The sequence below is a fragment of the Drosophila rhopaloa genome, unplaced genomic scaffold (assembly GCF_018152115.1).
Source record: "Drosophila rhopaloa isolate 14029-0021.01 unplaced genomic scaffold, ASM1815211v1 contig_3, whole genome shotgun sequence".
Lineage (NCBI taxonomy): Eukaryota > Metazoa > Arthropoda > Insecta > Diptera > Drosophilidae > Drosophila > Drosophila rhopaloa.
Genome location: NW_025335123.1, coordinates 1,104,986 through 1,129,957, shown reverse-complemented (window position 1 = coordinate 1,129,957; position 24,972 = coordinate 1,104,986). Strand labels below are relative to the sequence as shown.

Sequence of the window (24,972 nt, the reverse complement as noted above, 5' to 3'; positions counted from 1 at the left end):
CATTTTGAAATTAAAGTTTTGAGAAAACTGCTTATTTCTATTAAAAAAAAGGGTTTTTCTAATTTCTGTGCATATTATAGACTTCTACCACAACGAAACTATATTAGGAAAATTTTTAATTTGTTTAATTCCTCATTGAATTTTTTACTCTTATAATATGTTTGTAATGTGTTTATAGCTGACAGAAAAGAAGCTGACCTATCAACGGAAAATTAAATTATTCAGTTATATTTTTTACAATCAATAGCTAAATTTTTTTTTGTAGATTAAAACATCAGCAGTTCAAAAATGGTATGCATTTTCTGTTATTTTGTATGCTAAAAATAAAAAATATTCAGAATTTCCACAATTGATTTCTATATAGTAAAATACTATGCACAATTCGGTTACAAGTAATTATTTGTAATATCAGAATAAGTTGAATTATACATAAGTGATGAGAGTTATGTTAATTATTATATATTGAAATGATTCTACCATAAATTGGCATTACACAGGAATGTTCCTAAAATCTATATGTAACTGGTCAAAAAATATTTCAACGTTTCCATTATTGCAGTCTTATTGATTTATATATAGTAAAATACTATGCACAATTCGGTTACAAGTAATTATTTGTAATATCAGAATAAGTTGAATTATACATAAGTGATGAGAGTTTTGTTAATTATTATATATTAAAATGATTCTACCATAAATTGGTCAAAAAATATTTCAACATTTCGATTATTGTAGTCTGAAGGTGGAATTTGTGTGGCCCAGCTGGAATGAAATTACACCATTCAATCGATTATTGAATATTCTAAATATGTTCTGTTGTTTTCGAAAGCTATGCTCAAAAAAATCTGTAGTGTTATTTGCGACACGCCTGATAAAAGCCTATTTACACAGAGAGTATTTCTGCAACAGCGACCAAATTCCACAAGAGCGCTTTTTTCTTCCATAAGAAAAACTTGTTCCAGAAAAAGATATGCTGTGAATGCCCTAAAATTATGCTGGTATTCAGTTTTTTTCAACAGGCACCCGCCTGAGTGAATGGATTGCAAAAACTTATTTGCAACAACTCTTTTAAGCAACTATGTGAGGACCATATTTCACAGAATAAAGACAAAAAACAACCAAACTTGTAACACGTCAGAAAATTAAATAAAATTCTCGCATATTTGTTTTCAATAATGTATTTTAGCCAATATTATATATTAGTATTCCTTTTTAATGTAGTTCATAAATAAATAATCAAAATTTTTTAATTTTAAAGGCGATATTTTTTATCAGATTTGACGTGTTTAATCTAAGAAATAGCCAGATCACACGGGAAAATGTCTGCTCTAGCAGCACTGTCGCTGTCCCACACTTTTGCGACTTAGCCAACACTGCCGCAGATCGAACAGTTAGTTGCCCGCTGGCTTTTGCGCGTCGCACGTTTAGTTCGTCCGATTTCTCGATTCGATTGAGCCGAGAGCAGAGTGTAATTACCAAACAAAGAAATGCGCTTGGCGAAAATTGAATAAATAAAAGCGCCCACCGTGTGTGACAATCACTTTGCCCACCCCATTTGGCCAGAAAAGGAGCAAAGCAGCAGCGGAATAAGAGGAAGCAGCAGGCAGGCTGTGGCAGAGAGAGAGAGAGCCAGAGCGAGCGAGTCGAATCAAAGACAGGGCTGTTCAAAAAACCAGGTGTTTACATCCTGCCGTGTGTGTGTGTGTGTCGTCATCGAACAGCAAATTAATTTATAAATATTCGTGCAGTAAACAATAGTGTTATTTGCATGCCCCCTATCTTTTACTTTTTTTTTATAATTTTTTCGCTGTGTCCACGTGCGGTGTCGTCCCCAACACTCTTATTCAAATCCGCTCCCCTACAAGTGCGCACCCGGATTTCCGAATTCCCAGCTCCCGAATCCGAACGAGAACCGTTGCCAAATCGCAAGCGGAATAATGGCCCCGGCTTTAAGCAAGTTGGCCAACAACCAGAGCGCCATCGTCGGCGTGGCGGGCATGACGGCGGCCCTCTGGATAATCGCCTACGGCAAAATGTCCAACAAGAAGAGGTGAGTACGCCCCATTTGTTTTCCCCGTATATTGAGTGCTTAGAGCCCCGCCAACATTGGGGAAGGTCTCGGTCGTGGCCACCGAAACTCCCTTGATATTGAATTTAATTTATTTGCACACTCTCGAAAAGCGCAAAAATCGACATGTGGCCATGTGTGTTCGCGCAACATACGATGTTGTAGTGGGTCATCTGGTGGATTTCAAACTGGTTTTACGATTGGCTTTCCTTCCACACTGGATGCACTTCCCCTTCATTGTATTCCGGTTTCAATTGATCCGCTGACCATCGCACAGTGGACCAAACATATGTAAAATTATAAGCTGGGAAGTTTTTTTTTACAGCAGGGTGCATTTCGAAGATAAATTAACATTCAATATTGTAAAAGAAAGGAAAAGCAACAAAAGCGAAATATAAAACAGTTAAAAAAATAACTTTATTTACATATTATTTTAGACTCCATTAGATAAATAAAATCTGTAATTTTATACATTTAATTTATATATTCCAAAGAGACAAAGGTTGCTTTATTATTGTATTTTACGTGCAAACATTTATTATTTATATTGACACACATTATTTACATCTCGAAACACTTTGAAATTAGTTTTCAATCACACTGTGCAGTGGCCAGATCCAATGAATAAACAGTGGAGAGCGAGGTCATCCTCTTCGGTTTACTTAAATTTTGGTAACATTGCACATAGAGCCATTCGAGAGATTTATATTTCAAAACGATTTGTCTTTTCCAAATATTTATTAAAACATTCAGCCCAATCCAAATTTCCTCACGGAAATAACAACTCTATGGTTTAATACCCTTTCGCGGGGTACTATAATTTCAGTGACAAGATTGCAACGTAGTAAAGAAGAAATGTACGACTCATAAAGCCGACGAGTCGATTAAGCCATTTCTGTCTGTTTATCCGTTTCTATGTAAAAAGTCGGACAGAGGGACATGGCTAGATAGACTCTCCTGGTGATGCTGATCAAAAATATATACTTTATAGGGTCGGAAATACCCTCTGCAAGGGTATAAAAATTATAACTTTGTCGTTTTTAAATATAAACATATACACTCCGACTATAGTAATGTTGTATATTTTCAGAGATTTTTTTACTTAAAAATCAGTCGAATACGACAAACTAGAAAGGAAGTAAACTTCGACAAACGGAAGGTTATAAGCTCTTGCAGCTATTACAAAAATAAAGTATTCTATTAAACTATTATTTTTCAAATACGCATATATTATTCGAATGTTCCCATGGCAGCTGTATGATATAAAACGCAGACCCTTAAAAGCTATTTTATTAAAACATTTCTTCTGGTAGCCGCAAAAGCGCGTAGCATGATCAGGTGAGACTGCCAAATGTACATAAAGAAATTCAAGATACTTCTAAGGGTTTCATATAATTTCTAATACAATTGTTTCTTTAGAAAAACGCCAATTAATGGTTTACTGACAGATAACTATTTTAAGGCCTCAATATTCGATTATATTGCTAGTCGAGTAGCCTTTTAACGAAAACTGCTTTTCACTTAGGTTTAGGCCAATCGCTTTAGGCTGATTAGGGAAGTATTTCCTACACTCCTCGAATTTAGAGCACCCCTCTCCGGCTGCGAATTATGACGAAAGTGGACGTTAACACTCGGATGCATGTTGTTCAAGGATTTCCCAATCAACCACTTACGGTTCCAGCCAAGGGCCACGTTCAGGTGTTTGGATGGACTTGGTCTCCTGCGCTAATCTAATCGGTATCACGCCAGTCTACAATACTCAAATTGGCCCACGTTATCGGACCTCGTGCCGATTATGCTGTTGTTAACGCTCCCGATATTGGGCTATATTTGATGTTCAGGGTTTGGCCCGGAAATCTCCGCCCACTCAACCTATCCGTCCATTCGATCTAATTGAATAAAGGGGTTGGAGGGGTTGGAATATTTGCATGACAGCTCCAATTAATTAGAGAGATTGCGGTGGACGAGTGGAGTGCATTGCCGCATTGCCGTGGGTACATGTACAACTTGATAATTGCAGCTATTATTCCGATATCAGGAACCGACTTGAAAGCCGGCTCTTTCCGCACCTTCTGCACGCCAGTTTGTATTTATGTATGGGCTGCACTTTGGTAAGCAATCGAATTGAAAGATTTTTAATGGGCTGTCGGCGGTTGTTGTTTCGTTGTTGGCGAAGTGTGGATAGCCGGCAAATGTATGCGCAATTCCAAATTCGAGTACCCTACTGCGGATGGAGTGACTCACATCAGTCAATTGTGGTAGTGATTGGACACTCAAGAGATCAGTTCCACGTCAAACCAAAAAAAGTAATAGTTGGGAAGTTTCTATTTGCAGTTTTAAAATTTATTAAGGCTTTAAACAGATTAGTTTGATTGGTGGATATATTTTCAATTAAATAAGTAAATTAGTCATACTCCCCTTTAAAGTTATGGCCCCAATTGGGTTTTCACAAATTTAAAATTAAGTGATAGAAATGGCGCCGTTTACTCGCCTTCGTTGTAGACGAAGTAGGTTTTAAACTGAGAAAACGGATGGATTTTTCAACCTACGTTAAAGAATACCATTAAGAGCTTACCATCTTTAATGCTTCAAATATGACCCAATCAGACTTACAAGGCGGTCCAATATGGACATATTCGTCCGAATGCTTCTGTCAGTTTAAAAAATATATTATTTTTTATCGTTGAAGGTTTTATATTTCAAACTCAAGGAGTAGATACGAAAGTCTGAAAGCTCTGAATGATCGGTAAATGACTAGTAAAAACGCGATTTTATTCATATCAGGCAATTTTTTATTATAGTAATCAAATAGTAAAAGCCCTTACACGACCTTCGAAGTTGACACCCGCGACTTATCAGAGTAGGCACTTACCCCCAAAAATGTGTTAGTGTAATTATTACTGTTATTATTAATCATGGCTTTTACTTGATATGCATTCGACTGGTTCGAATTCGACAAGGTTTAAAGTGGCTCCAGCGAAGGGTATCCCAAACTCCGCAAAGCTTCTTAAAATTCCACGAAAGGTTCAACAACACCTATGCAAATCTTTCGGCAGTTTGAAAGTCCAACAACTTTGACATCCAGCAGCCTGCCTTGCAATCGAACACGTAACCGATGGGCAGTTTACTCGGGTGGCGAAACATACTCGATCGCACTCGTACCCACGGATGGCATGATGACACCCGAGTATAAAACATAAACATTACAGTCGTACCTTTTAATGACTTGCGACTGGCGCATAGCACTTAAAGCGGCTTCTGGTTTCGTTTTTCCATTCCTTGTGTTTTCGCTTTGGCAGCCCGGCGGGCGGCGCGGGAGGAGTGGGGAGTATGTGTTAATTTGTGTAAGACCTGCTCTGTTTTCCGCAGGTAGGCAGACACATTCTCGCCCCGAAAGTGGTTGCGCAATAGTTCCAGATTCACTCAGTTCGGCATGTTCGCTGTGTGAGGCTCAATTGCTGCACCTTGGCCCTGGTGATCGGAGGGCCCCAAAAGTAGATGCAGTCGCCATTTGTATAATTCCCGCCTTAACTCAAGTCGGTGCGTGAAATGGGATCGTTATTTTAATGCAGATTCTCGGCCGAGGTCTGACATTTGCACTTGCCGAGCGGCTGCCACGTTACCTTACCAAGGCCTCTCTCTCAGATCTGAGCTGGTGTGCGTGCCGGTAGACTTCAGCTAACAGGTAACAGGTAACAGTCATAGCCACAGATACAGCTAACAGCTACAGGTAAACGGGCCCGCCGGACAGGTGATGAGTGTGTCTACCTACATATCTGATTTTGGCGAGTGTTTATCAGCTATCAGCTCGATAAGAGCCGCCAGCGGCGCTGCCGATCGATCGCTGCAAAAGAACCACCGAACTTTGGCTGGAATGGATACGTAGCGACATCCGCGTATCTGTATCTGAGTCAGACGCTAACTGATCTTCTCGTGTTTCGGTTCAATGTGCCCCCCATTAGGCGATCGCCGGCGATTAGAGAAAGAGAGCTTTGGATGATTCGAGTGGGCACGGGGAAAGGGAAGCCACTAGAGTGACCTATGGACCCAAACACATGTTCCACGCCCAGACGGTGAAAACAAGTTTAATATATGAATAAAAAAAGGAAAACCACACACGAGAGCTAGACAAACGGACGAATAGATAGAAATATATATATATATATATAGTACATGAATAATTCAAAGATCTACGCAGCGATATCTAAGAAATAACCAAGTCATCACGACTCGTTGCTTTTCGCCTGCAGATAGCCAAGGCACGAGCTTTGTACTTTGTTTGGCTTAACATACCACCCCACACTGCATCATCCACATCCAATAGTGGACTTCGCCCTGGACTTCCCACCCAATTAAGCGATCCAATGTGGGATAACCATTTGTAGTGACAAAGGATGGGTTTAGATTGAAGCGTTCGTGTTGAGCAGGTCAGCGCTGTTGGTGCTCATAATTGGGCACGGGTCAAAAGATGCTTGAGCTTTGGTGGATTTTCACCCGGACCACGTCTCCATGGTGATGACATCCTCGAAGAATTTTCTGAGTACATCACGGAACCTTAATTGGGAATTAGATCTCCACAATATTAAAAAGCTACCACTATTTGGAAAATACTTTGGGTTGATTTATATTATGAAAAAATAAGCAATGGGTTTGATTATAGGCGACCGGAATATGGTTTAACATATTCTTTATGAATATCAAATACTGCCTATATTATGGAGAAGGTCCAAAAAAACGAGCCATTTGACTTATTTTCTTAACAACAAAATAATGATTTTAAACTGATCTTAATAATCGGCTTTAGTGCAATCTACAAAAAACGAGTAACGATATGACAGCTTTAAGATGTAGTTCTATAATTATAAATCGACGTCATGACAATTCGACCAAATTGTTGATATATGTGGATAGTCCAATGGCTAGTCTGGCTGAACATTTCAAGAACTTATTAGGCGTTGCAAGCTGTTGTGGTCACTGTAATTAACCAACATATAAAGGTTTATTGAAGATACAAAACATGCTTATTTTAACATTTATTTAAGTATTTTTTTTTAAGTTCTCATGTGTGCAAGAAAATCGTATAAATAAATATTTTGCTCGTAGCAGTACCTTTATGATAGGTTGGATTATAAAAATAAAGTGTAATAAAAATTTTCTGGTAAAAAAAGAACGAAAACTAATTTATAAATTATTTGTTTACCGAAAGAATTAAATTTTATAGGTAAACCTTGTTTATTTTAACGAAAGTTAACATTGAATAGTCTCCACTGAGCATAACTTTCTACATTATATGGCTGTCACTGGTCGGTAAAAATGATCGAGCAGTTTTATTTTTACTTAATGACATCCTGTGCACATTACTGTTCATTTCAACGACTTAATTATTATCTTAAATCACACATATTCAATGCAACTAAGAGAGTTTAAACGCTTAGCTCAATCGTCATTAGCAAAAGCAATAAAACCGATTTTCTAGTAAAAACCAAAGGTTGATATTTAAATTTGCCATGTAATTTTTCTAACTTGTTTCATTCATAACGCAGATAGTCTAGATATTGTATTTTTGCCTGTATATTACCGATTTGAGAAAAACTTTCCTTCCGACCCTGTTTTGAGAAAATCGAGGTCAAAGTATTACATTTTTCACTTAGCGTCCTTTTAAGGCTTACTTACAACAAAACAACAGATCTGTAATTGAAATAAAATTATTCTTTAAACTTTAATCTTCAATATATAATAAGAAAATGCAATGTGTGACCTCTGTCCTCGTTAACTAATTAGAAGTACAAAGTTAATTTTTGCCACATTTTTTTAAAGTATAGTGTAACCCTAGGTTTAACAAGGAACAATTAAAAATGTAAAAACCGAGATACACGCTCAACTTTATAAATATCAAGCTACGTTGGAAAAGTGACAAAAATGATCAAATTGCATTTAAAATGCATTTAAATCAATAGGCAAGAGGTCCCACATGGAATTTTCGAGTTGAACATTGAAGTTGAACGTTTGAAAGTTTTTTGTCTCGATTTGGCAATACATTTCGGAATAATTAATTTTCTAATCATAGACTTTCTGTCGATCAGTGTAATGAATTAACGTTGGGTAGTATTTAAATTTGTTAACTTGGTCATAAATTCATGCAAACAATATAAACATCATTGGTTGCTAGTTTTACAGCTTCTAGATTCATTTTGGCCTTTATTTATGGAAACAGTAGTGATATCTTTAGTTAGCAAATACAAGTATATCTTTTGATTGTAACATTTTTTCAAGTACTAAAATAACTGCGGTTATTTATAAGTATTTAGCTATATATCATTTTTTAATTTGTAAGTACAAAAGTCATTTTTATACCCTTGCAGAGGGTATTATAATTTTGGTCAAAAGTGTGCAACGCAGTGAAGGAGACATCTCCGACCCTATAAAGTATATATATTCTTGATCAGGATCACCTCCTGAGTTGATATAGCCATGTCCGTCTGTCCGTCTGTCCGTCTGTCTGTTTCTACGCAAACTAGTCTCTCAGTTTTAAAGCTATCGGATTGAAACTTTGCACACACCCTTCTTTCCTTTGCACGCAGTATATAAGTCGGAACGGCCGGGATCGGCCGACTATATCCTATAGCTGCCATATAACTGATTGATCGGAAATGCCATAACTTTCGTGTTTGTAAAGTTAGGAAGTTGGGATTTTCTATGGGTTTTATATTTGGCCAATCAATCCGACCTACCAAATTTCATAAGGATCGGCCGACTATATCCTATAGCTGCCATATAACTGATTGATCGGAAATGCCATAACTTTGGTGTTTGTAAAGTTAGAAAGTTGGGATTTTCTATGGGTTTTATATTTGGCCAATCAATCCGACCTACCAAATTTCATAAGGATCGGCCGACTATATCCTATAGCTGCCATATAACTGATTGATCGGAAATGCCATAACTTTGGTGTTTGTAAAGTTAGAAAGTTGGGATTTTCTATGGGTTTTATATTTGGCCAATCAATCCGACCCACCAAATTTCATAAGGATCGGCCGACTATATCCTATAGCTGCCATATAACTGATTGATCGGAAATGCCATAACTTTGGTGTTTGTTAAGTTAGGAAGTTGGGATTTTCTATGGATTTTATTTTTGGCCAATCAATCCGACCTACCAAATTTCATAAGGATCGGCCGACTATATCCTATAGCTGCCATATAACTGATTGATCGGAAATGCCATAACTTTGGTGTTTGTAAAGTTAGGAATTTGGGATTTTCTGTGGGTGTTATATTTGGCCAATCAATCCGACCTACCAAATTTCATAAGAATCGGCGGACTATATCCTATAGCTACCATATAACTGAACGATTGGAAATGCCATAACTTTGTTGTTGTTAAAGCTAGGAAGTTCGGATTTTTTATGAGTATTAAGAATGCATCATATGAATAATTTTGGAGAATATAATTTACAGAGTATTCTGCAAGGGTATATCAACTTCGGCTCCGCCCGAAGTTAGCTTTCCTTTCTTGTTATGAATAAATATGTTTTGAAAGGAGTATCTAATTGAATGCAACTTGTGTTAAATCTTGAAACCTAAAACTATATTTCTCCACTATTTCAGAAAACCCGGTTATGAGGACAAGATCCAGTACACAATCGCCGAAAAGAAGGAGAAAAAAGCGTCCAAGGCCCATGTAAACTCAGTATTCTTTAAACAGCTGCGCCAGCTTCTCCGTAAGTAAATCAGCGATACGCCGGCGTCGATCAGCGGTACGCCGGAGCGCTCAAAACCTCCTCTTCTTTTTTCCTTATAGCCATTCTTATCCCGGGCTTCTGGAGTATTGAGACTGGCCTGCTGTTCCTGGTGGCCGCCGCACTGATCGGTCGCTCTGTGAGCGACATCTGGATGATCCAGAACGCGACTGTGGTGGAGAGCACCATCATACACATGAACCGCACCAAGTTCAAGTCGGCGTTGCTTAAATATCTGACAGCTCTTCCAGCGGTAAGAGAGATAAAATGAATCCCTTTGCGTGATGGAAACAACTACTAACTTACTATTTGTGTTTCTTACAGATCTCTGTTGTGACCAACGTCCTTAAGTGGAGTTTGGGTGAGCTGAAGCTAAGGTTCCGCACTAACCTCACACATCACCTGTACAGTCAGTACCTAAAGTGAGTACCGTAATAAGATTATGGTAGGACAGAACTAATATCATGTCTAACAATTACAATTGATAAAAAAAGATACATCTTGTGATGTTACATGGGCTTGTAGAGGCCAAAAACAATCACTTCTATAAATTATATAAAAAACAATTTTAATTTTTAAACGTGAATTATTTTTACTCAGACCCGAAAAACACCTTTGGTGAATATTTAAAACTTGATTTCAAACTTGATCTGCGTGCACAAAAAGAAAGAAATTTTGTTTTAGCGAAACCCCTTAGGTTGAACAAAGCTTGATGTATCCAGTTCAATGTAACTTACATGCTCTTCTTGCTTCTAGTGGCTACACCTACTACAAAATGTCCAACCTGGACAACAGGATAGCCAACGCCGATCAGCTGCTGACAACGGACATCGACAAGTTCTGCGAGAGCGCAACGGACCTGTACTCTAACATTAGCAAGCCCGTGCTGGACATCTTCATCTACGTGTACCGTCTGACAGTGAACTTGGGCGGCAAGACGCCCTCGATCCTGATGCTCTACCTGCTGTTCGCTGGCGTTTTCTTGACGCGTCTGCGCCGCCCCACTGGCCGCCTGACCGTCGAGGAGCAGAAGCTGGAGGGCGAGTTCCGCTATGTGAACAGCCGACTGATCACCAACTCGGAGGAGGTGGCCTTCTACCAGGGCAACAAGCGTGAGAAGCTCACGCTGCTGGCCAGCTACTCCAAGCTGCGCTCGCACCTGCGCAAGTTCCTCGAGTTCCGCGTCAGCATGGGCATCATCGACAACATCATCGGAAAATGTACGCTACCACCATGTTGTCCCAGTGCACCTAACCCTAACAGCTGTCACCCACAGATTTCGCCTCCATCGTGGGCTTCTACGCCGTATCCATTCCCTTCTTCGCCGAAAACCACCCGCTGCTGTCCGGCGAGCACAGTGGCCAGCGCTTGCAGGCCTACTACACCTACGGGCGCATGCTGGTCAAGCTGGCAGAGGCCATCGGTCGCCTGGTGCTAGCTGGACGCGAAATGTCCCGCCTCGCCGGCTTCACCGCCCGCATGACAGAGTTGATCAAGGTGCTGGGCGACCTCAACAAGGGCACCTACGAACGAACCATGATCAACGGCAACAACATCACGCAAAACGCCGGTGGATCGGCGGCGAGCAACTTTGGGCCGAACAAGGGCATCATGTGCTTCGAGGACAACATCATCCGTTTCGAACAGGTTCCCCTGGTAACGCCCAACGGCGACGTACTGCTTCAGGAGCTTACTTTTGAAGTGAAGTAAGTGTAAATCAGATGGGGCTGAAGTTAGATTTCTCATTGAGCTCTCTGGTTTCAGGTCTGGCACAAACGTCCTGGTTTGCGGACCCAACGGCTGCGGCAAGTCCTCTCTGTTCCGCATCCTTGGTGAGCTGTGGCCTACGTGGGGCGGCAAGGTCACGAAGCCCTCGCGCGGCAAGCTCTTCTACATACCTCAGAGGCCCTACATGACACTGGGAACATTGCGCGACCAGGTGAGCAGTGCATAAAGCTTAATGTTGTACATCAGTAATGTCCCCTAATAACACTCTTTACCTAAACAGATCATTTATCCACACACGCGCGAGGATATGCGCCGACTGGGACAGAGCGACGAGGATCTCATGCACTACCTGGACATCGTGCAGCTGACCTATTTGGAACAGCGCGAGAACGGCCTAGACGCAATCGAGGACTGGATCGACGTGCTGTCCGGCGGCGAGAAGCAGCGCATCGCCATGGCCCGGCTCTTCTACCACCGGCCACAGTTCGCCATTCTGGATGAGTGCACCAGCGCCGTCTCCGTGGACGTGGAGGGCAAGATGTATAGCTATTGCCGCGAGGTGGGCATCACGCTCTTCACGGTCTCGCACCGCAAGTCTCTGTGGGTGCACCACGACTACTACCTGCAGTTCGACGGCCGGGGCAGCTATGAGTTCGAGACCATCGACCAGGAAAAGGAGCACTTCGGCTCCTAAGTCCGCAAATCCCCTTCTTCCCTCAGCCCGGTGCCCAGGACCAGAAGCTGCGCAACATCGTGGCCAGATTTCCGCCCGAGCTCTAGCTCATCCCGCCCTGGCTCCTTCTCCTCCATATGATGCACTGTATATACCGAGATCTGTATATATTGCAACTTGGAAAACCTTTCTTGTTTCGTTTGTGATTGTTTCCTTTGTACGCAATTCCACGTTTTATTCCTTTTTAATATAATATCCTCCGCTGGGATTTTAGATGAGTAACTGAGAATTGAGCCGGTGTTAGCGATGTAAGCGTAAAGAAGTCGGCGAAAGGCCGCAAACGATGTATAAGCGTTTAGAAAACCTTTTAGTAAATAGTACACCTATACCTGTAGACCGCACAACTCCCAAATCACGCATAGACAACTTATAGTAATTTGTAAACTTCACTTGGCTTATTCAATTATTTTGTATTTTTGGTTGAATTGGAATTGGAATGGAACCTTGCACCGCAACAATGGATTGCACTGCAAGACGCAATAAATGTATATAAATATAAAAAAAATGTATTTAATGCCGGTGGAGAATTTAGATTACTAGCTTAAACTTATTTAAAAATGAGTCTCAGGCCTTCCGTTTTGGCTTTTTGCTCTCCATCAGACTCATGATGGTCTTGCGCAAGTCTTCCGTCTCCTTTTGCTCCATCTCGAGGTGCTCGATCTGATCCTTCCGCTCCTGGAGCTGCGTCTCCAGCACGGAAACCAGGTCCTCGGACTTCTTGCGTGCATCCCGCTGCTCCTCCAGGGCCTTGTGCGTCTTGGTCAGCTCTCGTTCGCGCTCCTCTATGGTACGCAGCTTCTCCTTCATATCCTGCTCGTAGGCCACCATTGACTTCTTTAGTTTGTCGATGCGAGATATCTGCAAGGAGAGTGAGAGAGAGGGGATTGATGCATGGAACACTTAGTGGATTTAATACTCGGGCTCTTACGTTTTCTTTGTTGTGAGCCTCCAGCTTGGTGAGCTCCTCGCTTTTGGCGATAAGGTTCGTTCGCAGCTCCTCGCAGTCCTTTTGCAGGCCGGCAATCTCCGACTTTTTCACGTTTAATCGCCGTTCGCTGGCCTGCAAGTGTTCGGAGTTCTCGGACAGCTGCTTCAGTAGATTGGACATGTTGCTTTTCAGTTTGTCCGTCTGCTGTTTGAGATCCTTGCACTGAGTTTGTAGCCTAAAAGAATATGGAATCCAAACTAAAGAACTTGCAAGAGTTTCGTCATAATGATTTAGGACTCTGCCTATATAAGAATTGTTTAAATAAATCGTCTGAAGAATCTAAATTTGGAAAATATTTGTGTGGTTATCTACATTCCCTTCAAGATGTTGCCCAGAACATCCAAAAATGCTATATCCTACATGTATACTTGTTTTGGCGAAATGTGTTGTAGTAGTTTTTGATTTAGACAATTATTATCCGAATTATCATGCTTCCAATAAGTATTTGTGAAATGATGTACCCAGTGAAATAAAAGATTCATGGATCTAACTTAAACGTCTGGATCGCTTGCTAGCCCTACTAACTCCACTTACCGCTCCTGGCTGATGAGCAGTTCGAAGTTTGTAGACTGGAAGCGTTCTAGCTCGGTGCTCTGCACGTGGGCCAGCTGTGTACTATTGGTCAGCTGCTGGCCGGCCTGCTCCAGGCGCTGCTGCAGACTCAACACGGCGCCGTTGAGGCTGTCGATGCGGTGGTTGTATAGCTCGATCACCTGGGAGACTGGCGCCGATGCAAGCTCGTTGCGACGAACAATGCCTCCGATGCTGTCCAGAAGGGCGTTTACCCGTTGCGCCATTTCTTTGTCGGTAAAGGTGCGGTGGCTCTTAAGGATCGAGCTGAGGTTGCGCCACTGCTCGGCTTGGTCGCTGTAAGCAGCTGAAGTCCCTGATCCGCCTGGACCACCGCTAAAGCCAGCCACATGCTATAGGAGGTAGTATAAGGAGAGTATGTTAATATTTAGGAATTCCAAAATATCTAGGAGGTTTGGATACCACAGGGTTTGCAAATAGATAATTGGGCAACTATTGAGGTTTCTAGTCTAATGATTCTAACTAAAATAGGACCCTTCTTGGAAAAATGAGAAAGGAAGAGTCAGGAATAGTTACTTACCTTGGCCACAGCTTTCTTGGGGAAGTGCTCGAACTGTGCGATTTGGAGGACCGCGGACACCAGAGGTTCGCTCCTGCTCACCATGCCGCGGGCCAGGCAGTACTGCAGTTGGGGCTGCTCCAGTAGAGTGCAGCATTTGTCCAAGTACGCCTTCTTAGCGATGCCGGCGACGTTGACGAGCAGCAGCAGGCAGAAGCAGGCCTTCTCCACCTCTGCTTGCGCCAAGCTCTGTGTGCTGAGGAACTGGGGAACTAGGGCGAGCGGAGCCGCCAGGATCTTGTCGAAGTACGACTCGGAAATCTTGGACAGCACCAGCTTCTCAGTCTTGGGCTCCTGCAGCAGGGCGATCAGCAGGCGTAAAACGGCCAACACCTGAGCAGGCCTCGTCTCCGGTCGCTCCGTGCTGACCACCAGGCTGACCACGTGCGATGGATCGCGGGCGATGAGCTGGGCCACCGCTGCCCGCTTGCCCAGGCGCAGGAGGGTGCAGAGCAGCTCAATAGCCGCCACGCCGCACAGATCGGAGCCCAGCCAGTCTCCGACCATCTCGTACAGGCGCGTCGTGATGGCGTCAAGGCTCCCGTCCTCGGAGAGCTGCAAAATGTAGCTGACGAGGCGGAAGACCAGGTCCAGGCAAATCTGGTGGTGCTTGCGTGTCTCCTCCTGCGAGTCGTCCATGCCGCAGCGAGCGTCGATTTGCTGAAAGGGGGAAAGCAGTGAGAAATGCCCTCGGCTGAAAGATCACGGAAACTCACGTCCAGCAGCTTCTCCACGTCCTCGCAGTAGTGCGTATGCGATAGCATCGCCCGGTGGAGGCCGGCGTGGCATTGCGAGTCCAGCAGGAAGTCGACGATGTGTCGCATCTGGGCCACGTTCCAGTGCTTCAGGCAGTCCTCGATGCCGGCGAAGGCGGTGCGCAGAAAGGTGTACAGCTCGCGGAGCTCGAAAGCGTAAACGTCCTCCGAGAGGATGATGAGCATCTTGTAGGCCAGCAGGCCGTAGTTCTGGATGCGCCGGCAGAAGGCGGATATGTTCACGCTGCGCAGGAAGAGGAATAGCACAGCGAAGTTCTTGTAGCAGAGGTTCACCAGCACGGAGAGGGCTGTGGAACCACCAGTTGTGGTACAAGAGTCATCTCCCGAGCCGTGCACGATCTCCACAAGGTGCTCGAGCAGGCCCGCTAGGTAGGGCTCCTCCCAGGCGATGTGGATGCCGTATGTCAGGTCCTGCAGCAGCACCAGCAGTCGGTGCATCCGCTCCGGCTTCAGAGTTCGCCGGATGAGCACGCCCAGCAGTGGCACGAAGCAGTATTTCTCGACGATCGCAAGGCGCGCCTCCAGATTCCGGCTGCAGTGCTGCACCAGCGCCACGCAGCCCCACAGCACGTCGTCCTCGGCGCCTTCGTTCTCCAGGGCGCCCATCAGGGCGTGCAGGTCCACGTAAAAGCGGGCCAGCTCCAGGTTTCCTGGCGACGGGGCAAAGTGCAGCGGCTGCACCTTGGTGCCCAGCAGCGCCACGCTGCGCTGCACGTAGACCAGCGACTCCTCGGACCGCTGCACCTGGAAGGCGGCCGCCCGCGCCCTAAACTCCCGCACATAACCGATGGCCAGCGTGGCCCCCGCGTCCTGCGGCGCCTGTGGCGAGTCCTGGCCGTGGTTGTTGTTGCTGCCGTTGCCGGCCGATGTGTGGTTTCGTAGCGTAGCCATTCGGTTCCGATCCGTTCGTAAAACTTGGATTCGCTTCAAAAAAACCACAGGCGTCAAACAGAAAACAATTTCGAAAATTTCCGATTGCTTGCCGCTAGTAGGATCGATAACACTTGGCGCAATCGATTGGCCTAGGGTTGTCTGTAATGTGGCACCACTCTGTTCTATTATTCTCGGTGGATATTCTGGCAACACTGCATGGCGGACGATTTAAAAAATAAGAATAATACTATTATTTTATTCAAATAATATGAACGGAAGATAGATTTTTGTTCGGCTTCTAAAAATAAAGCATAATTGATTAAAAATTACATATTTCCAATTTTGTTAAAATTCTCAATTACTATGATTTTCGGAGTAGTTATTTTTATTTCTTGAAAAAACCGTTAGCAACGCCTACAATTTTAAAATTATTTTTATTCGTTAGATTGTAAAATGTTTTATTGATAGACATCAAGACAGAATATATAGGAAAATCACTTTTTTTAAAATATTTAACAAATATTTAATTGACTGGTAGTAAAATCAAAATAACCTTTTTTTTCGCATTGTGAAATTTCGATATATATTTAAAGGTATATCGATACAACGAAGTGTGCCCGTACCCCAACGGTTCGTCTAATTTCAAAACATTGCGGGTTTCAGTAAAAGTGTTTAAATCATAAGACATGTATTTTTAAATATTTTTGTTTATTTGTTTAAAGCTACGCAAAACTCAACAGACTTAAATATAAACAGGTAATTAAAAATAAGTTTGTTAAATATTTAAGGATGTCGGAGTGATTTTATATTTTTTTTCGCGCGGAGTCCCACGGCCCACTTACCCGCCCAACCGACCGAGGGGCGCAGCCGTGTATCGTACGGCACGATTCGCGAGAAGATAGACGCGAGATAAGAAAATATAGGTAAAAGTCCGGGAAAAAAAGTAATAGTAAGATCAATTTTATGCCAATGAAGCTAGTATTACTCGTTTTAGGAGCAGCATTATTATTATTAGGGCAGATAACTCGGATTGGGTCAACACGAAGTAGTTTGACCTCCACACCTGTAGTGCTAATGGAAGAAATCAACGACACGGTCTGGAGGAACATTCAAATTTAAGAAGGTTATAAGATGGGATGAATCTACGGTGCCAGTAATGAGTTGGTTCAGTTCCGACGGTCATTTAAGGTTGGCCGGACCAAAAAGCACAGTCTATCTCTGTGGGAAGGTAGTCGGCGTCCTGTCTCCCTGCTTAAGGAAGTATTTAATTTAAAATTTTTTTTTTGCATTTTAAAAAATTTTTTTTCTGAATGCACAACATAATGTGTTAAAATTTTTGATCGATCCGAGTTATGGGCAGTTGAACGTAGGTAAGTAAGCGCGTTTTATATTCAATTTCTGGGTGTCCCAAACTTTAAAACGCTCTCCTGAAAAGTTGCCATTTCAAAGTCCGGTGTACACGATCCTGCAAAATCTATCGGATGGATCGTTTTGAGATTTTGCACAGTACTCTACTAAACTCCTCAGGTGCCTTAAAAAATTGAAAAAAAATAAAAACTCAACAGCGTTACCTGAGGAACCTTGTCCTTTAACTAATGCAATTTGATTTTTTCAATTCAGATGATTCTGTGACCAGTTATCGTGTACACCGCAAAACGTGTTTTCTTCGAGGCGACGCTGAAAATTGCTTGTATCTCACTCAATTTTTAATATTTTTGGATGAAAAAATTCACAAATGTTGTTTAAATGTTGTCCTATCACATGCTGAGACTATCCGTAACGCCAATAAAAATTCTTAAAAAATTACCGATTTTGCACTGAATTAAGCCACGTAACGCAAACAGGGGAACCTGCTTCTGGGAATATTCTTGATAAAGCTCTGAATACCTTAAACAGTACTCAACTTTTAGATGGTTTAGGGAAACAAAAAAGAGTTTGCAGTGCACGGATTATCAAATTCGTTGGTCCAGCGTTTGATGAAAGCTTTGTTGATTAAAGCATATTTAATTTAGATCTTGAACAGTGTCAATGCGTTCAAGCGCTGTTTTCAGGAGTATGTATGAATAGTTGGATTGTATCAAAAATGACATGGATTTACATTTATAAGCAGTAGCTTATTGACTTGGGACCAGGATTGAAGTTTATTTAGGTAAAGCTGGAACTGCATGTGGAAACCATCACACAATCTGCATACATCAGAACTTTGAGTCTTCCTCAATTAATAAATAGGCCAAATAGAAATGGACCATGTGGTGCTCCAGAGGTTACAATTGGATCTTTTGTGTCCGGTTTGTAAGGTAGGAACGAATGTACGAGAGAATCCAAGGAGGAGAAGCTTGTGGATTTGTAACTCATGGTTCACTGAATCGAAGGCTTTGCTGAAGTCAGTAAATTAGCATTAGTCATATGATACATTCTTAATACTCAAAAAGAATCCCAACTTCCTAACTTTAAAAACACCAAAGTATGGCATTTCCGATCGTTCAGTTATATGGCAGCTATAGGATATAGTCGGCCGATCTTTTTGAAATTTGGATTGATTGGCCAAAAATAAAACCCATAGAAAATCCCAACTTCCTAACTTTACAAACACCAAAGTTATGGCATTTCCAATCAATCAGTTAAATGACGGCTATAGGATATAGTCGGCCGATCCTTATGAAATTTGGTAGGTCGAATTGATTGGTCAAATATAAGACCCATAAAAAATCCCAACTTTAAAAACACCAAAGTTATGGCATTTCCGATCGTTCAGTTATATGGCAGCTATAGGATATAGTCGACCGTTCCCGGCCGTTCCGACTTATATACTGCGTGCAAAGGAAAGAAGGGTGTGTGCAAAGTTTTAATTCGGTATCTTAAAACCTGAGAGACTAGTTCGCGTAGAAACAGACAGAGGGACAGACAGACGGACATGCTTATATCAACTCAGGCCGAGATCCTGATCAAGAATATATATACTTTATAGGGTCGGAGATGTCTCATTCACTGCGTTGCACACTTTTCACCAAAATTATAATACCCTCTGCAAGGGTATAATAAAGAAAGAAAAACAAATTTATTTAGCTGTTTTTCTATGTAACAAAATGTTTCTTTGAGAATTAGTAATTATTTACTAAATCAGTATTACGATTTTAGTTTTGTCAAAATCGGACAACAATATCATATTGCTGCCATAGAAACGATAGCAAAATGCAGCGCAAAATCGACATAGCTTCATTGTTTTTATACCCTTGCAGAGGGTATTATAATTTTGGTCAGAAGTTTGTAACGCAGTGAAGGAGACGTTTCCGACCCCATAAAGTATATATATTCTTAATTAGGATCAATAGGGGATTCGATAAAGCCATGTCCGTCTGTCCGTCTGTTTTTAATACCGTTTGCGAGCTCAGTTTAAAAGCTAGCGATCTGAAACTTTCACACTCGTCCTAAAACATGTGTACGCATATCAAGTTTGAAAACCCCGATCGGATGTCTATATCCTATAGCTCCCATAGGAACAATCGGATATAACTTGCAAGAATGGAAGATATTTCGCGCAGTGTCAAAGCTATTAACATAAATCTTTCCAAATCTTATTTTTTTAATGCATACCTTGATAAGGATAAAAGCGCTTGGCGATCGGACGTCTATATCCCATAGCTCCCATAGGAACAATAGGGTGAAATCCGTTAAAATTGAATGATTTTTAGGATATTTCGCGCAGTATGTAAGCTATTGACATGAATCTTTCCAAATCGAATTTTTTTATGCATACCTTGATTAGGGTAAAAGCGCGTGACGATCGGACGTCTATATCCTATAGCTCCCATAGGAACGATAGGGTTAAATCGGTCCAAATTTGATGATTTTCAGAATTTTTCGCGCAGTGTGTAAGCTACTGACATATATTTTTCCAAGTCTTATTTATTTACACATATCTTCATTAGGGTAAAAGCGCTTGCCGATCGGACGTCTATATCTTATAGCTTCCGTAGGAAAAATTGTTAAAGGCTGCGAAAGTATACCTTTTTTTCTATTTTTATATGACATCTTTGCAGTATAAAAGCAATTGACATCAAACGATGCAAATCTAGTTTATTTACCTTATTCCTTTCGCTACTTTTTCAGTTTTACCAATTTTGGTAAAGTCTGTAAGGGTATTAAAACTTGGGCTTTGCCGAAGTAAGCTTCCGTCCTCGTTAGTAATAGAGGCATAGAAATCGAAATGTAGTCGTTTTGTAATAACTGCAAGGAATATAAACTTCGGGTTGCCGAAGTGTGCTTGTTAAACATGGTGATGTGAAAATCCATTGGATTTAAATAGCGCTCGTGTAAAGTAATAGCATTTTGTAAGGTAATAGCAAATAAGTTTTTACTATTTGGTCTACGGGGCCTTAACTGGAATGCAATCCCTATTTTACCCTCTTATTCTAGTTGACTTCTTCTAATTAATCTACCATCCTTATCAAACCGTAGAACGATGCTTGGCACTATTTTTATTCGTAAACTTATCACCGGGGATGTGAAGAGTCCCGAGTTACTGGGTCGCCTAAACTTCTATGTGCCCAACAGAATTACCAGGAACTATAACTATAACATACTTTAAGTCTTACTTTTAGAGTACTGTGTAATAGATTCTTTGCCAATCTTAAAAGCATTTTTTTTATCCTATTTAGCACGAAGTATTAGTATTTAATTTTGTATGTATTTTAACTTGTTCTGTCCGTTTCTATATTGTACTTTCTCACTTCTCGCGATCTTGTTTCTTACGCCCAATGGGGAATAGGGCTTCCCAAAACAATAAAAACAAAAATTGTATTCCCATTTTAATACGGTTTTCTATATTCATAAAAACCAATTTATATTTAAAAAAAAAAAATTTAAAGATTTAAGAAAACTTTTATTTCTGAGTTTCAGAGATAAATTTTTGTATAAACATTTTTTCTCTTTTTAGAAAGCAATTTCTGAATTGACGAAATTATTGTCTGATTCAAGGACGATTTTCCTATCTAATAAATAATATAACCAACGTATTATTATTTTGTTTACTTGATTTGAAGAGTAATCAAACCAAACCTTGTATTCTCCTTTCAATATAAAATTGGAAACTTTGTTCCTCTGAGTGTGCTTGGACCACTTTCACGTTTTTTCAGCCTGTCTCATTTTCGAAGCGATAAAAAAGCTTAGGCTTATGCTTTCTGCACATTTGGGCCAGGGCCCGGCCTACCGTCCACCCACCGCCCACCCTCCGTCCACCCACCGTACAATCAACAACAATGCCTAGAGCTGAAAGCATGCGTAATTCTGCGACGCGAAGGGGGTTGTGGATGGAAGTGGGGAGGTGAGGGTGGGGGTGGGCAAGGCACATGTGGTCCGCAGTGGAGCACCACCCCCCTCCTCAAAAACAGAGGGATGCTGTCCAGCAAGGAAATTCGTTTTGATTTTGCATGGACTTTTCAAAATTTATGCGCTATTTGAAATGTTGCGCACGTGTGTGCGTTGTGTCCGTGTTCTTGTGCCATGTGTATGTGTGTTTAAACAAAATTAAATATCCAAAAGGGGCAGGGAAATGGAATTTAAGGCTTACTCGACTGAAAGTAGGATAAAGTCGGAATTTAAGGAGATGCAAGTCCAGTATTCAAGAGCTCGATTCACTCCAGTGCTTAGACTCCGCTGAAATGTATAGAATAAATAAGTAAAATGGAGAATCTCATAATTACCGATCATTAAAAGCGCCCTTAAGCTATGGACAAAAATGTATTGCATTTCATGCGTCCAGAAATATAATTATTTTCTTGAAAGACTGTACAAAAATCTGTTTTTGTTCAATATAAAATTATGTAATGAGTTCTGTTTATAGAAAGCTTTTCTTATAAAAAAGGATAGCAAAAAAAACATATATGTCTAAAAACAGAGAACATATGCAAATCTGTTAAGATAAATTCAATGCAACATTCATAAATCTGATCAGCGGACACATTCAGAAATACTATTATTAAAGATTTTTGTTGAGCGAACAAAAAGCTTACAGACTTCTAAAAACTCTTGTAAAACTTTGTTTTTTAAAACACATAACATTTTTATATTAAAACAGATATCTTACGAAACAGGAAACATCCATAATGTTCAAAGTCAAAGTGACAAAAACTGATTATAATTAAACAATTAAACATTCGAATATTTTTTTATTTCGATAAATAAGAAGCAAAATGTGAATACTTAAACACTCGGAATAAGAAAACATGGAACATTTTTAAAATTTAAATAAAATATATTTTCAGCGCTAAATTTAAAATCAGTTTTTTGGAAGTTGAAGGCGATCTTCAGTAACTTCAGTAAAAGTATTTTAAACCATATTTTAATTTTTCTCAGTGCTTAAATCCTGTTTCCACACACATGGCAAATTTGAATTGTGTGTATGTGCTGGCGTTGTATAGTGGAAAGTTTCAATATTGGCTCAGCCAGTTGGAGGGGGTGGGGGTGGGGTGGGGTGGTCGTGGGGCTACGGTGGGTGGTGTTTGCCCAACTGCCCAAAAACGCCTACAGTGACAGCACATAAGCACACACACTTACGTGCGCATGTGGCCGTCCTTGTATATATTTACATTATTCATGCACACACACACTGGCGCTTTTGAAAAATGCGTTTTATTCAAAGCGGAAGCATCGGGCTCTGACCAAGGGGTCGGCGGTGGTTGTGGAGGGGGTGTAGTGGGTGGAGTGGGTGGATGGGATGGATGGGATGGATGGCTGGGTCCTGGGGGCTTTCAGCGTTCAAGGTCTCGTCTTCCTTGCTGCCAACAGATAGATTCAACTTTGCCTCCTTTACTTAACCCTAAAGTTTAGAAACGCTTGAAAAACTTACATTGTGTTTCAAAAGTTGGTTTCTTCTTACTATTTACTTTGTAATATTTTAATTTCCTAAGTCCGAAATTAATTGCCAGCCGAGAAACAAATCACTCAAGTCAAAAATCATCACTACCCACACATTTCAATGTAAATACCTTTTACTTATTTATATTCCTCCACTAATATTTTTTAAAAAACAACAGTTTTATAAAATTTAAAGAAGTGTTCTTGTACACTAAATAAATAAAAATAAAAATAAAATAATTGCCAGTATGGAAACAGGACTTCTAAGTAGTCCCCACCATTATCTCGATAAAAGGAAAACAGCTCATCCGTTGTTTGCCCCACCATCTGCAGTGTTTGCCTTCGAGTGCGAGTGTCCCTGGCGTAAGTCTAAGCTCCTTTAAATCGCAGATAACAGCTCAAAGTGCTTTAAACGATTTCCAATTTTTCCCGGAGCAAGCCTTGGCTGGAGTTCAATTTGAAAAAGGGTTTCAAAGGGATGAGGAAAACTTTGTCAAATCATTAGTTATCCGAGATACCTTAAAAATGGTACGAATTTTAGCAAAACAAATTAAGTATTATCAACGATTTTTTATAAATTGTCTCATAAAAAAAAGGGGATATGATTTATAGGTAAATTAAGTCAGTAAAAGTGCAAGCCCAGGGTAATTTGTACGATTAGTATTGGCTGCCTATTTCGAATCAAAAACATACACTTACGGGGACGGAAACTCTGCTGATCGATGGACCTGCATCCCAGACTTTCCCACTTTCACTCGTCTGCGCATCTGCGCTCGTCTCCCTGACCCGCCTCAACTTGGATGGCCTTGTGATTTGCCACTCCCCGATTTTCCCTTTTACCAGCGGGACTGCAGCGAATGCAACCAAATCGGATTGTTCAATCAAAAGACTGGCACACACCCACACACTCGCACACAAGCCCGAAAATCATTTGGACAATGGAAATCGGACACTGAACGACGGACATGAATGTGAATCGATTTTCAGGCTCCGTTGTACAGGCTTTACCCGAAATGCCATTATGTTTCTTGATTTTCCCCTGGATTAGGTGCACACACAGTGAACAAATATATAAACCAAATGCTTTTTCAAAACGAAATATTATATTTTTTTCAAAAATATTTTGGGATGCATTTTTTTGAAGTATATTAAGAATTGATATTAGGTGCACACACAGTGAACAAATATATAAACCAAATGCTTGTTCAAAACGAAATATTATATTTTTTTCAAAAATATTTTGGGATGCATTTTTTTGAAGTTTATTAAGAATTGTATTTTCTTAGTTTACTTTTGTTTTGTTCTATTGAATCAATTGTAAATCAAATAGTCTAAATCAAAAGGGATTAATATAGAACTTGACCAATTTTTTTTAGAATTCATTAAAAAGTATTTTTAAATAAAATCGTATTTAGGTTTACATTGTCGTTTTTCTTCGGGTGCAAGAGGGCGTTCCTTTGAGTAAGGTGGTGTAACGAAATCTCCTGACTATCCGTGATTCTTCTTTCCACATTGAGTCCCGAATAACTTGGCATGCAACGATAAATTACGGCGATATGACAGGCACCGAAGAGCACCGAAGAATAGGTAAAAGAAAATCACTCTTTCATCGTCCTTGAGCTGTTACTTCCAGTGTAAGGCGTTTATGCGGAGGTATAAATCATGGTTAGATTGAAATTCTGAAAATTTAAACAGGAACAACAATTTTAAAAGTTGATCAATATTATACTTAAGCCTATTCAAAGTCATAATGCTGCCTAATCATAAGGTAGTATCTTATAAATATGATTTATATCACGGATAACTGTCTTTCCTAGGCGCTGATTTTTGTCAAATCTGACATAAATATTATCATACCAAAAATAGTTTCTTCCTTAAACTTGTTCCGATTTTTAGATATTAATAAATATATTTCCCTGTTAGCAGGGACAAAACCTGCTGTATATTGAAAAGTAAAATTTCTGTTTTAAAATGTTAAAAGCTAAAAAGTAAGTATTAGAATAGTTGCAGGCCTTGCGTCTGAATAGTCTTCAATAGTCTTCTTCTTCTTCCGAACAGAAAT

The 24,972-nt window shown here is 40.7% G+C and overlaps 2 protein-coding genes across 3 annotated transcripts; one reads left to right on the top strand and one right to left on the bottom strand.

Moving 5' to 3' along the window:
- The first annotated feature begins 1,383 nt into the window (after positions 1–1,383).
- Positions 1,384–12,773, top strand: LOC108049315 (ATP-binding cassette sub-family D member 3). Of its 2 annotated transcripts, XM_017130458.2 has the most exons (9): positions 1,384–1,676; positions 1,866–2,050; positions 9,677–9,789; positions 9,870–10,060; positions 10,132–10,229; positions 10,564–11,027; positions 11,084–11,513; positions 11,572–11,746; positions 11,816–12,773. In XM_017130458.2, the coding sequence occupies exons 2-9, from the start codon at positions 1,938–1,940 to the stop codon at positions 12,227–12,229; spliced, it is 1,998 nt and encodes a 665-aa protein (XP_016985947.2). In that variant the 5' UTR covers positions 1,384–1,676; positions 1,866–1,937; the 3' UTR covers positions 12,230–12,773. The 2 variants fall into 2 exon arrangements, with proteins under 2 accessions (XP_016985947.2, XP_016985946.2); XM_017130457.2 differs by having other exon boundaries at positions 1,384–2,050.
- LOC108049314 lies at positions 12,664–16,169 on the bottom strand. Its single transcript, XM_017130456.2, has 5 exons — positions 15,123–16,169; positions 14,368–15,066; positions 13,791–14,179; positions 13,197–13,431; positions 12,664–13,126 (listed from the first exon to the last, which is right to left on the bottom strand). Exons 1-5 carry the CDS (start codon positions 16,071–16,073, stop codon positions 12,833–12,835), a joined length of 2,568 nt encoding a protein of 855 aa, XP_016985945.2. The 5' UTR covers positions 16,074–16,169; the 3' UTR covers positions 12,664–12,832.
- Positions 16,170–24,972: the final 8,803 nt, after the last annotated feature.

What these genes read in the sequence shown, in the direction of transcription:
- LOC108049315 (XM_017130458.2), top strand. Translation starts at nt 1,938, where the DNA reads ATGGCCCCGGCTTTAAGCAAGTTGGCCAACAACCAGAGCGCCATCGTC. An exon ending in AAAATGTCCAACAAGAAGAG is followed by an intron (nt 2,051 to 9,676) that starts GTGAGTACGCCC and finishes CCACTATTTCAG; the next exon opens with AAAACCCGGTTATGAGGACA. An exon ending in TGGGAACATTGCGCGACCAG is followed by an intron (nt 11,747 to 11,815) that starts GTGAGCAGTGCA and finishes TTACCTAAACAG; the next exon opens with ATCATTTATCCACACACGCG.
- LOC108049314 (XM_017130456.2), bottom strand. Translation starts at nt 16,073, where the DNA reads ATGGCTACGCTACGAAACCACACATCGGCCGGCAACGGCAGCAACAAC. An exon ending in ACGTGGAGAAGCTGCTGGAC is followed by an intron (nt 15,067 to 15,122) that starts GTGAGTTTCCGT and finishes TCCCCCTTTCAG; the next exon opens with CAAATCGACGCTCGCTGCGG. An exon ending in AGGCTCACAACAAAGAAAAC is followed by an intron (nt 13,127 to 13,196) that starts GTAAGAGCCCGA and finishes CTCTCCTTGCAG; the next exon opens with ATATCTCGCATCGACAAACT.